The following is a 12931-nucleotide window of genomic DNA, read 5'->3' as shown; positions in this document are numbered from 1 at the left end:
CTGCTGGGGCCCCATGGGCCCCTCAACCGCCCGATTGAGAATGCAGATTCCAAAGCAAGCATTTGGCTTGAGAGGGTTAACGGGACACATGAGAGGCCTGCATGGCATGAGCTGAACTCCTGGGCTCTGATCCAGGTCCCAGTTCCCACTATAGCACAGCCCTGGGAGGCAGCAGGTGGTGGCTCAAGCACTTGGGTCCCTGCCACCCACGTGGGAGACCCGGATTGAGATGCCTGCTCCTGGCTTCGGCCTGACCCAGGCATTTAGGGAGTCCACCAGCAAATGGGAATGCACTCTCTCTCTTTATCTCTGCCAGCCAAATAAATAAAACTTTTAAAAAATAAAATGCACATTTCTAAAGCGCCCCCCAAAAGCTGGGGCCCATCACCCTGTGTTTTTCACAAGCACCTATGGATCATTCCCATTTTACAGAGCGATAAACTGAGGATCAGAAACGTCACAGTGGCCTGTCAGGAACTCAACAGCAGGGGAGGAGGGACCCCCCCCCACAAACCCCCCCAGGTCCTAACAAGCGCCCGGTCCGTGGGAGCGCACGCGGGGAGTGGGGGGCGCGGGGACCCGCCGCTGCCTTCGGAGGCGGCCCCGCCCCCACGGGGGACGTGAAGACGCGGCCCCCGCGCAGCGTGGGGACATGTGACCGACTGCAGAGGCCGCGCCGCCTCCCCCGCCCGAGGTGCGCGCGCCCCGCCGCAGGGCGCAGACCCCGCGCGCCCGCCTGGGTTTGGGGCGCAAGTGCAGAGGCGGAGCCGGGGCGGAGCCAGCGCACCCGTTCCCCACTTCGGAACCGAAAGCGAAACACCGGGCCCGGGCAGAAGGGCGGAGCCGGCCGCGAGACCCCGCCCCCTGCCCTGCGCGGCGGCCGGACCGACGGGCGCGCCCAGCGAGGAGGGCGGCTGAGCCACGCAGTGCGGACCCTCGCGGGGACCTGCGCGCCACCACCATGTCTCAGGAAGGTGTGGAGGTAGGCGATGGCCACGGCCGCGAGCCGAGGGGCCCGCGGCAGGCGCCGAGGGGGGCCCGGGGGCGCCGAGGGGGCTCCGCAGTTCCTGGGGGACCCCCATCCGCATCCCATCCCATGCTCAGGGCGAGCGCCCGGGCCCCCTCGGAGAGGAGCGCGCCGCTCACGTCCCCCGCCTCCGGAGCGAAGCGCGGCCTCCCCCCGAGGAGAAGCGGGGGCTGCGGGGTCAGGGGTCAGACCCAGGCCTTACCTGTGCGCCCCGCCCGCAGGCTGGGACCCGCGCCCGCCATCCGCTCCCACCCCCAGACCCTGTAGGGACTTGGGGGTTGTGCAGGAAATGTCGTGGAGAGATGGTGGGAAGGGGGGAGGGGGCGGAGGCCAAAACCAAGGCTAAAGTTCAGGCCCCAGGAATGTTACCTGGAGTTGGGGGAGGGGCGGCGGCTCGTCCCTCCCCCCCCCACCGGAGCCCACCTGTCCCCCCCCCCCCCCCCCGTCCCAGTTGGAGAAGAGCGTCCGGCGCCTCCGGGAGAAGTTTCATGGGAAGGTGTCGCCCAAGAAGGCCGGGGCTCTGATGAGGAAATTCGGCAGCGACCACACCGGCGTGGGTCGCTCCATCGTGTACGGTGAGCGCGCGGGGGTCCCCGGCCGGCGCCGAGGGGGCGTGGCGCGGGAGGGCCCAGCCGCGGGAGGGTCTAGCCGCGGGAGGGTCTGGGCGGCGCAGGCCGCTCAGGGGCCCTGTCTTATCCCGCCAGGGGTAAAGCAGAAGGACGGACAGGAGCTCAGTAATGACCTGGACGCGCAGGTAACCTGTCCCCTGGCCTCCAAGGTCGGGGTACCGGGCGGGAGAGCCGGGGGGACCCTCTGGAGCGAGCAGGGCTGGCCACACACAGCACCTTCCTCAATCATCGGCTGGGCCAGGGAGCCTGCAAACAGTAGGTGCTCATTAAGTGCTGATTGTGTTCCATGGAGCGGAGCGGACGCCGCCATTGGTGCCAGGGAGCCCAGGAAGTCAGGGAAGACTCCCTGGAGGAGGTGATGCAAAGCCTTGACAGGGAGGAGTGAGCCCTGGAATGGAAAAGCAGGGGAGGGGGTGACAGGTAGCATAGGCTGGGAGAGAAGAGGGGGAACTGACCCCAGAAGAGGCGGGAAGGGGGAAGCGGCTAGGGCGTCCTTGTGTTGAACGAATGAATGAGTGATGACTGGCTTTGTGTGGGAATGGCTGGATCTCACCTACCTGGAGATAAAGTGCGCATCCTAATCTTTATAGGCATAAAGCATGTGATAGAAATAATCACAGAGGGTAATCATTGACCCGGCACTTCCCCGAGGGGCCAGGTTCCAGGAACTGACTTGTTTGATCACCACACGAGCCAGGACCCATTATTGATCAGCCCATTTTACAGACCAGTACTGAGGCACGGTGGTGAAGTCATGCTTTCTCCAGGGGCCCCGGGGGGACGAGTGGTTTGCCCACGTTCTCACAGCCGGAAGTGCCAAAGCCAGGACTTGAACCTGTGTCTGTTCAAATCCAGAGCCCCAAGCACTAGCCGAAAGCGACGGGGCCTCAAATAGGTGGCGAGCTGGTGTTTAGCGCGAGGCGGAATGCCTGGTTGGAGTCCGGCTCCGCCTCTTCCGGTCCAGCTTCCTGCCATGGGCACGCTGGGAGGCGACAGGGATGGTTGAAGAGCTTGGGCCCCTACCGCCCACATGGGAGACCCCGATGGAGCTCCAGGCTCCCTGCTTCGGCCTGGCCCAGCCCTGGCTTTTGCGGGCGTTAGGATGATCTCGGGCAAGCCCTCCCCTGCCTCTGGGCCTCAGTTTCCCCATATGAGCAATGGCGAGAACAGGTGCGCCCACCTGTCGGGGCTAACGGAATGGCTAAGGGAAGCCATGTACCTGCTCCTTGCTGGCTGTGCACCTGCTCTGAGCTCTGGGAGGCCCCTCCCCCAGCAAAGGCGGGTAAAGGGGAGACCCGAGTGCCTGCCCCAGTTTCTGCCCCTGGCGTCTCCACGCAGGACCCCCCAGAGGACATGAAGCAGGACCGAGACATCCAGGTGAGTTGGCAGCTGGGCAGGGGGACCCGTGTGGGGGTGGCGGCAGACGTGTGCAAGGCAGAGGACGGTGACCCCTGTCCCCACCCTGCCCGTCCCGCAGGCCGTGGCCACCTCCCTCCTGCCGCTGACGGAGGCCAACCTGCGCATGTTCCAGCGGGCCCAGGATGACCTAATCCCTGCCGTGGACAGGCAGTTCGCCTGTTCCTCCTGCGACCACGTCTGGTGGCGCCGTGTGCCCCAGCGGAAGGAGGTGACCGCCTAAAACTTGACCTTGGTTTCTGTCCTGAACGCCACTCCTGACCCCTGACCTCTGACCTCCGAGCTTGACCCGCATCCCACCGGCTGACCTGCAGCTGCACTTCTGACCTCCGACCCCGCTGGTTGCGAATTGAACTTGACTCCAAAGCCACAACCCTAAATGTGGCGTCCAGGTTCCCCTGGGAGAAAGCAGGGGGGACGGGGAGATGGGGGAAGCTGACGTTTGTGCGCTGGCCGGTGACTGTGGCACAGACGTCCCCACCAGTGGCCAGTGTCAGGCTGCCAAGGTCAAGTCAGTGACCTTGACCCCTGTGTGCGCCCCCCACCGCAGGTGTCTCGGTGCCGGAAATGCCGCAGGCGCTACGATCCGGTGCCAGCCGACAAGATGTGGGGCCAGGCTGAGTTCCACTGCCCCAAGTGCCGGCACAACTTCCGGTGAGGGTGCTGACCCCGCCCCGCCCCCCACCCTGCCCCAGCCCGGCCCCGCCTCCCATCCTCATAGTCCCTGCCCACCCGCAGGGGCTGGGCACAGATGGGGTCCCCGTCGCCCTGCTATGGCTGCGGCTTTCCTGTGTACCCCACACGGATCCTCCCTCCACGCTGGGACCGGGACACGGGCCGACGGAGCACACACACCCACTCCTGCTCGGCCGCCGACTGCTACAACCGTCGAGGTGAGGCCCTGGGCTCCGGCTCTGGGCGGTGTCGTGTGCCCTTAGCCTCTCCTCCTCCCGGGAGTCCGCCGTGACTACAGCCTCAGGCGACACCCCCGTCCCACGTCGCCGGCTCCCTTTCCCGCAGCTCTGGCCCCCCTCTCCTGTGGCCTCCCCAGAGCCCCCACGTGGCCCCAGCTCCCTTGTCCCTCGAGCCCCACACCCTCAGCACTGCTCTGTCCCCAGAGCCGCACGTGCCCGAGACGTCCTGTGCCCACCCCAAGAGCCGGAAGCAGAACCACCTGCCCCAGGTGCTGCACCCCAGCAGCCTGCACATCAGCAGTGGTTCCACGGTGGCCACGTGCCTGAGCCAGTGCGGCCTCCTGGAAGACCTGGACAACCTCATCCTGGAGGACCTCAAGGAGGAGGAGGAAGAGGAGGAGGAGGAGGAGGAGGAGGAAGGCAGACACAAGGAGTGACTCCTGCCCAGTCCAGATACGAACCAGACCCCTTCTGGGGATGCTTTATGTTGTTGCAAAACGCGAGCTCCCACCAAGACCTAAGCGTGCTTGGGGAGCCGTCCGGGTCTGAGATACTGGGGGAGGGGCTCCAGGGTCCTTATCTGGGGGGGCCGCAGCGGGACAGCCCTCAGCACTGAGCCCCGAGGGAGGTGGAGCAGGAAACTTGGGCTCCTGCTGAGCTGCGTCCCCTGGGCTCCCGGGGCCCGAGGCGCGGAGCGTCACAGCCGCAGGGGCCGGATCAGCATGGCCACCTTCTTGAGAGAGTACGCCCCGCCGCGGAACTCCGCCCAGTAGACGCCGTCCTGGTAGCGGCTCCGATAGTGGCCGCCCCGGTGCCATACGCCGTTGAGGTTGGAGTGGGCACAGGCATGGTACCACCAGCCTCCCCGCTGGTATAGGGCACAGTTACCTGGAGGGGGTGGGGGAGAGAGAGAGAGAGACCATGTCCCCTCACCAGAATAAAAGCTGCTACCAGCATCTCACTAGGTCAAGTCTTTTGCCAGGCACCCCCTGGCCCTTCCCAGTCTTGTTGACTATAAGCCCTGATCCTCCATCTCCTCACCAAAATAGAAGCCCTGGCTTCCCACTTTCTTCAGCCCAGTAGTCTTAATTTCTTCCCTATCTCCTTACCAAAGTATAAGTCACACCTTTTCTGCAAACTAGGAGACTGCCACCCATTGTCAAATAAATAAAAATTTTATTTCCTTTTAGAATAAGAGTCCTAACTCCCACCGCCTGCTGTTCACCAGAGTGAAACGCCTGAGTCTTTTTGCATCAGCAGAGATAAATCTAGGCTTCCCATCCCCTCATCAGAATAAAAGTTTGTTTATTCTCTTGCTGGACTAAGAGGTTACTTTGATCTATGCCGGAGGGGACTATTATCCCTGCCTCCCTTCATTCCCTCACCAGAATAAGAGCCCCACATCCCCTACCTCCCACCAGAATAAGAGCTCTCCTTACCAGAATAAGAGTCTCGGTCCCTGTCCACAGTGCTGAAGGGCTTGTCGTTGTGCCAGGAGAGCGAGTCCCCGGCATCACCGTGGTACTGGCCGAGCCGCAGGCGGTAGTGGTCGCTCTCGGGCTCCAGGGAGAAGCCGTCGTAGTGGGCACGGGCCCCACGGCCCCCCCAGTCCTCCAGCAGCACCAGCAGCTCGTGGTCCCCGCGGCTGGTGAGCTGGTGCACGGGTTCGAGGCCCAGCCAGTACTCGCCATCCGGCCGCCCAAAGCCCACCTGGAGGTGTGCGGGGGGGGGTGGGGAGTGAAGAGGTCAGCAGGAGGCCTGGTGCCTGCGGGGCCCCACCACTGCCCGCCTGGCCCTGCTGCTGCCCGCCCAGCCCTGCCGCCGCCCGCCCGGCCCCGCCGCCGCCCGCCCGGCCCTGCCGCTGCCCGCCCGGCCCTGCCGCCGCCCGCCCGCGGCCACCTTGTACTGCTGCCAGGTGGTGAAGAAGTTGACGGAGCCGTCCTGGCGCCGCTGGATCACGGTCCAGCCCCCGCCCTCCAGCCGCTGCTCGCACCACGCTGACACCACATGCCGGCCCGGGCGCAGCTCGTACACCCCGCTCTGCCGCAGGCCTGCGTGGTAGGCCTCTGCACAATCCCGCCATGGGCCTGTGGGCGAACGGATACCGGGGCGGCACGGCCTGGGCCAACCCATCCTTTGCTGGACTCATAGAGTCCTGACTGTCATTGGTCCCCTCACCAAAATAAGAGTTCTGCCTCGTGCCAAAGCAGCAGCCCCGCCCACCTTATCAAAATAAGACTCCCTCCTCTCCTATTTCCAGTACTGTCCTAAGAACTTTGGTGTTTTTATTCATTTATTTGAGAGGCAGAGGGACAGAGACCGAGAACTCTCATTCCAGGTTTGCTCCCCAAATGCCTGCAGCGGCCAGGACTGGGCGGGGCCAAAGCCAGGAGCCAGAAACTCGATCCAGGTCATACAGGTGGCAGACGCCCAATCGCTTGAGCGGTCACTGCTTCCTCCCAGGGTCTGCGTGGGTGGGACGCCCACCCGGACCTGATGTTTCATCGTTTTATCAGAATAAGAGTCCTCCTCCCTGTTCTGTCATCAAAACAAAGGAACCCTTCCCTGCTCACTGGCACCCCCCCACCCGGGATTCCCACGGCTCCCCCTCCCCCTTGTCTTACCTGCTGGCTTCGTGGGGACGGCAGGTGGCCCTGCAGCCATGGGAGAGGCCAAGGGCGCCTGCTGTCTCAGGGTCTGGTCTCTCTGGGGCTCTGGGGCTGGGTCCAGCCTCCTGGTGTCATTGATGCCACCACCCACCAGGCTGACGGGGACCACGGGCACCAGGGGTGGCGGCAGGACCTGGCGGAGCCGAGAGAGGCAGGGCTGCGGGGTGACGGATGGGCCTCCCCAAACCCCGAGGAGCCAGCAATCAAGTTGGGGGCGTCTCAGCCCTTCTCCGCCCAAAGCCCAACTAAAGCCGGACATAAAGTCCCACTCCGGTGCTCCCCAGAATGTCCGTCTGCCTCAGTCTCCTTCTCCGTAAAGTTTGGAAAAAGTAGCGTCCGTGCAACAGTGAGTATTGAACCCCCTGAGCCCCGCCCCCAACCCTCCCTGGGAGGGAAGGTTCCAGAATCCACCGGAACGCGGCTGGCTTCGGACCCAGCGAGACGCAGGACGTGGCGGGAGGGTGTCTCATGGAGCGTGGGTGCTTGGCACAGTGGTTAAGTTGCCCCTCGCGATGCCTAAATGCTATATTGGACTGGCTGACCCCGTATGGGACTGGCTGAACCCGTATCAGACCAGCTGAGCCCATATCGGACCAGCTGACCTCGTATGGGACCAGCTGACCCCTTATGGGACCAGCTGAGCCCGTATGGGACCGGCTGGTGGCTACTCTGCGTCCGGCGTCGAACTAACTGCTGGCAGCAGCAGCATCCGGATATTTGCACGTGCAGACAGCTGCCAATGGCACGTTTGGCCTGGGGCTCTCGGGGCCCCTGGGACGTTTGCGGGGAGGCAGCGGCTGCCTGGGCGCTTACCTGCTGCTGCCCGCCCGCGCCGCCCGGGCACAGGCGCTCCAGGCGCGCGATGAGGCCGCTCTGCTGGCTGACCAGCTGCGCCAGCTCGCGGAACTTGACGTCTAGCTGGTGGAAGCGCGCGGCCGCGTGCTGCGCCTCGGCCGACGCGTTGAGCACGCGCTCGCCCAGCAGGGCCAGGGCGGCGGCAGGCTCCGCCCCCTGGACCGCCCCCTGGACCGCCCCCGGCCCCGCCTCGTGCTGCAGCTGCGCGCGCAGCTGGCCCAGGCGCGCGCTCAGGCCGCGGCTCTCCTTGCGCAGCGCGCGCACCTCGCCGGCCACGGCGCCGTCGGCCGCGGCCACGCGCTGCAGCTCGCGCAGCAGCTCCTCGTGGCGGCCCACGCGCGTGCGCAGCGCCGCCAGCTCGCTGGCGTTGGCGGCCTCGGGCGCGGGCCGCGCGGGCGCGGGGCCGCTCCAGCAGACGGCGCCCGTGAACTTCTGCTGGGGCAGCACGAAGGTGTAGGTGCAGCGCGGGGCGGCGGCCCGCGCCCGCCACGCGCCCAGCAGGAGCAGCAGCTGCCACGCGCGCAGCCGGGGAGCGGCCATGGCGGACCTGCAGGCGAGAGAAGAGACGGGCAGGAGGCGGCTCCCCGGGCTCTCACGCCGTGCAGACGCGCGTGGCTGCACCTGCGTGGCTCCCGGTCCTCAGCCCCTACCCACCCCACACCCGCAGGATCCCGCCGTGGCCTCTCCGCCCGAGTTCCAGGCGCCCTGCGTTGGTTCAGCAAGCATTCATGGGCCGCCTGCTGTGTACCGGACCCCTCTTAGGCTCCAGGAATATACGGATAGGGGAACAAACCAGACCCTGGTAGGCGGATAGCGTTAAGAGAGTGTGTTCAGGAATGACAGGAAATCGAGGGAGAGGGAGGGGAGGCGAGCAAGGGCATCTTTGAGGCAAGTGCAGACAGGGAAGGCTTCCTGGAGGAGGTGACGGTGAAACACACAGGGAGGAAACGGGGGTGGCCGGTAGAAGGGCCTCCCCGCTGGAGGAGGAAAGTCAGAGCAAAGGCTGAGATGCACTGGAGGAGGCTTGGGGAAGCTGAGAGAGAGAGAGAGAGGGAGGGAGGGAGGGGGAAGGGGGTGGGGTGGGGGCGAGGTGCACAGCAGAGTCTCCCCACCTCTCCAGCCCGCAGGGCGGAAGCCCAGAGCCATCGCGTCTGGTCTTCACAGCCGAGCTAACCCATCCGCCAGACCGGCCGGCTCCTCTGTTTATACCCTGAATTCCTCCGCGTCAAAGCCCCCACCTCCTGCCCCATTCCTGGCTCCGGACATCTGGATTTCCTTACGAGAGCTGCCTCCCTCCCTGGCCGCCAGCCTCAGCTCTGTTCCCCTGCCCCCCACCCTCCCCTGCAGCAGCCAGTGGTGCCTGTGAACACCCACGTGCATCTGCGTCCCTCTGCCCAGAGCCCTCCGTGGCTCCCAAGCCCTCCCATGGCCCATAAGGCCGTGCAGCCTCTGCCTGGTCTTCTCCCTCCCCTCCCCTCCTCCCACACCAGCCTCCAAGGGTGGGCGTTTGGCTCAGTGGTTTGGGCGCCCCCTTGGATGCCTGCATCCCGCATCAGAGTTCAAGGTTGAAATCCCAGCTCCGTGTGCACGCGCACCCTGGGAGACACCAGGTGATGGCTCAGGTCCTTGGGTGCCCGACACCCACGGGAGACCCAGGTGGAGCTCCAAGCTTCTCACTGCAGCCTGGCGAAGCCCTGGCCGCTGCAGGCACTGGGGGAGCGAACCAGCAGGTGGAAGATTTCGATCTCTGTGCCTTTCCAATACAATGAAAAATACATTTTTAAAAGACTTATCTGAAAAGGAGATTTGACAGAGAGAGGGAGAGACGGAGATCTTCCACCACATCCTGGTCCACTCACCGCATGGCCACAATGACCCGGGCTGGGCCAGGCCAAAGTCAGGAGCCAGGAGCTCCATCCGGGTCTCTCACATGGGTGGCAGGGGCCCACATATTTGAGCCACCCCTGCTGCTTTCCCAGGCGCATTAGCAGGGAGCTGGATTGGAAAGGGAGCAGCCAGGACTGGCTCAAGATATCAGATGCACGCATTGCCAGGCGCTTAACCCACTTTGTCAAAGTGCCTGTCACTGTGTATCCATTTCCATGTTCTTCACGCCCAAGGTGGCCCCATGTGTTTCCCCTGTTTGTGGCCTGAATCCTCCTACCAAAATACTAGCTCCCTTTTTGTGGCCTGAATCCTCCTACCAAAATACTAGCTCCCCGGGACCCAGTCTGAATTTCTGTTTGCTGATCAGTCTCCAAAACCCTCATGTCCCCGGGGCGGCCAAGGCCCCGTGGGTGTTCTGAGGGCCCAGGCGTCTTCACTTAGGGGCTCATCCTCAACCCAGCCCAGCCTTGTGGGGTCCATACACAGCAGACACCCTGGAGCTCACACACTCACCCCCCTCCCCAAGCAATGGGAACACAGAAAATCCCAGTCTTTGTGCCGCTGGGGGCTCCAGCTATGAGAAAACAAACAGCCCACAGCCAGGTCAGGGTGACCGTGCCTAGAAGAATGAGGCTGAGAAGAGGGTGGGGGTCCCGAGTTGGAGGGGGGAGCATTTCACTGGAGGGGCCCTCCCTGGAAAGGTGACGCTAGAACCAAGGCCTGGAGGAGGGAAAGAACATTCCAGACACAGAGGCAGCACGTGCAAAGGCCCAGTGGTTGATCTTTGCCTCGGGTAGGCCCAAGGAACAGCAGGGAGGCCCATGAGGCCAGAGCCGGATGAGCGAGGTGGGGAACATGTGCAGCCTGGGGGGAGAGGGAGGCCGGGGAACCCTCCCACCCCCACCAAGCCCCAGGCAGATGCGGGGTCTCTGCACAGACGGGAATCCAGCCCTCACTCCCACCCTCTCACCTCTCAACAGCCAAGAGCCCGAATCCGGTGGGGTCTCGTAGCAGGCACAAGTCCGAGGATGAGCCCCAGGGTCCAGGAGGGGCTCTGAGCTAGGAGCTGGGGACGGGGACAGGGACAGGCTGGTGGGAGAGGAGGCTGGGTAAGGCAGCCCCGGGAGCCTGGGACTGGAGCCCCAGCTATAAATATTTAGCATTTCCCACGTGAGAACTGAAGCAGAATCGCCAGACACCCCCTACCCCGCCTTGCCAGGCCCCCAGAGGCTGATAACACAGGTCAGCGCCCTGGACCGCCCTCCGCTTCCTCCCAGCACAGCACAGAGCGTGGGAGGCTGCAGGCGCTGGCCGGCCGGCGGGGCTCCCACCCCAGACACACACACACACACACACACACACACGATGATGGTGAACACCAGCGGGCACCTGCAGGGGGTCAGCTTCGCCTCTGAGCTCTGCACCCATGTTAATCCTCCCACCCTGAGCTGTTGCCCTATTTCCTACAAGGGAAGACTGAAGCCCAGAGAGGGTGAGCCACTCGCCTGCAGACACACAGCCGGAAGGGGAGGAGCGTGACTCCTGGACTCCCACGCATGGCATGCCGCTTCCACAATGGACACGAACACACCAATGCACACATCCCAAGGCCCAACAAGAGTGCAAACCATCGCACGGGGCACACCGAGGAGCAGATGGAGCTGCCCTGTGCAGGGGTGTGTCCAGAAATCATGCCTGGTACACACACGTACCAGGGCCCAGGCGCTTGGCCCAGCATCTAAGACCCTCCTTGGGATACCCATGTCCCAGATTAGTCCCGGGTCCTGGCTCTGCTCCTGATCCAGCTTCCTGCTAACGTGCAGCTTGGGAGACATCGGGTACTCAGGGCCCTGCCCCCGACGTGGGAGACGCAGATCACGTTTCTGACGTCTGGTTTTGACCTGGCCCACCGGGGAGATGAACCAATGGAAGGGAAACCTCTGTTTCTGTCTCTCTGCCTCTCCAAAAAAAAGTTTTTTAAGACATCATAGATTCAGGCAAGAATTGCACATTTGAAACATGGTTGATGGGGCTGGTGCTGCGGTGGGGGAGGGGGTAAGGCCAGCATCCCATATGGGCGCTGGTTCCAGTCCCGGCTGCTCCACTTCCAACCCAGCTCTCTGCTGAGGCCCGGGAGGGCAGTGGAGAATGGCCCAAGTGCTTGGGCCCCTGCACTCTCGTGGGAGACCCCAAGGGAGCTCAGGCTCCTGGCTCCTGGCTTCAGATCGGCACAGCTCTGGCCATTGCAGCCATCTGGGGAGTGAAGCAGAAGATGCAAAACTCTCTCTCTCTCTCTCTCTCTCTCTCTCTCTCTAACTCTTTCAAATAAATAAATAAATCTTTAAAAAAAAATGGTAGCAGGGGCTGGCACTGTGCCGTAGCGGATAAAGCTGCCGCCTGCAGCGCCGGCATCCCACGTGGGCACCAGTTCCAGTCCCGGCTGCTCCACTTCCCATCCAGCTCTCTGCTGTAGCCTGGGAAAGCAGTGGAAGATGCCCAAGTCCTTGGGCCCCTGCACCCGAGTGGGAGACCCGGATGGAGCTCCTGCATTTGGTCTGGCATCCGGAGAGTGAACCAGTGTCTGGAAAATCTGTTTCCCTCTCTCTCTAACTCTGCCTTTCAAATAAATAAATCTTAAAAACAAAAAACTAGTGACAACCACACACACACACACACACACACACACGGGCACCCCACAACTTGAAAAGACCAAGTGTGGACGTGGGATCACACACACACACATACACACACACTCTCCAGGCACACGTGGCCACACAGGGGCCAGCACAGTGACACACAGACCACACAGTGTCCCCCACCACACTTGGGGGGCATTTGTACCCCACTCAGATCACACAGGGACAGAGAAGGTGCAGGGAGAAGCATGCATACATGTCTTGGGGTACAGAAACTCACGGAGCCCAGGCCCAGGGTCCCCCGTCTGCAGACAGGCACGGCCAGGGGGAACTGTCTCCCTCCCCCGTTTGCACCGTGCTGAGCTCCGGAGTAACCCGAGTGGACTCTGGGCTGGGAGAGGAAATGGCCGTCCCAGGTCTGAGAGAGGCTGCACTCCAGGCCTGGGCGGAGCCCCCCACCCGCAGAGAGAGAGGAAAGACATGGGGGGGGCAGGGGATGAGAGATGCAGAGAGGCGGGGGGGGTCGGAGTGAGAGAGAGAGATGGACATTGATGGACGATGTTGGAGACGAGGACAGAGACGGAGCTGGGGGGGGGGGGCAGGAAGAGGGGGTGGAGGCTGGTGGGGGAAAGCCGGTGAGGGTTTGGAGAAGGAGCCAAAGGCCCGAGGCCAGGGCTGGGGCTCCCAGCCAGCAACAGGAGGGGACGGATTATTCGCAAAATGCCCGCCTCGCCCTGAGTTTCCAGGAGGTGATGTGGAGTTTCCATCCCTCAGTCTGTCTGCAGACAGCGGGTCTCCGCGCGGGAGGACTGATGAACCCCAAGTGCTGCGGGGTGAAAATTAATAACTGTCTCCCGGCTGCTCCCCAGGTGCCTGGCGCCAATGTCCTCTGCCAGCT

The 12931-nt window shown here is 63.5% G+C and overlaps 2 protein-coding genes across 4 annotated transcripts; one reads left to right on the top strand and one right to left on the bottom strand.

Moving 5' to 3' along the window:
• The first annotated feature begins 677 nt into the window (after positions 1-677).
• SHFL (shiftless antiviral inhibitor of ribosomal frameshifting) lies at positions 678-5301 on the top strand. The gene is made up of 8 exons (XM_002722848.5): positions 678-982; positions 1479-1602; positions 1732-1781; positions 2995-3033; positions 3134-3283; positions 3623-3726; positions 3811-3965; positions 4191-5301. The coding sequence occupies exons 1-8, from the start codon at positions 962-964 to the stop codon at positions 4421-4423; spliced, it is 876 nt and encodes a 291-aa protein (XP_002722894.4). The 5' UTR covers positions 678-961; the 3' UTR covers positions 4424-5301.
• On the bottom strand, positions 4435-12360 carry ANGPTL6 (angiopoietin like 6). Of its 3 annotated transcripts, XM_070059204.1 has the most exons (7): positions 12314-12360; positions 10368-10463; positions 7469-8057; positions 6611-6788; positions 5886-6073; positions 5426-5696; positions 4435-4874 (listed from the first exon to the last, which is right to left on the bottom strand). In XM_070059204.1, exons 3-7 carry the CDS (start codon positions 8048-8050, stop codon positions 4684-4686), a joined length of 1410 nt encoding a protein of 469 aa, XP_069915305.1. In that variant the 5' UTR covers positions 8051-8057; positions 10368-10463; positions 12314-12360; the 3' UTR covers positions 4435-4683. The 3 variants fall into 3 exon arrangements, with proteins under 3 accessions (XP_069915305.1, XP_069915304.1, XP_069915306.1); XM_070059203.1 differs by lacking the exon at positions 12314-12360 and having other exon boundaries at positions 10368-10507; XM_070059205.1 differs by lacking the exons at positions 10368-10463; positions 12314-12360 and adding an exon at positions 8623-8688.
• Positions 12361-12931: the final 571 nt, after the last annotated feature.

This window comes from Oryctolagus cuniculus, chromosome 16, assembly GCF_964237555.1.
Source record: "Oryctolagus cuniculus chromosome 16, mOryCun1.1, whole genome shotgun sequence".
NCBI classification, from domain to species: domain Eukaryota; kingdom Metazoa; phylum Chordata; class Mammalia; order Lagomorpha; family Leporidae; genus Oryctolagus; species Oryctolagus cuniculus.
This window is presented reverse-complemented; position numbering and strand designations above follow the sequence as displayed.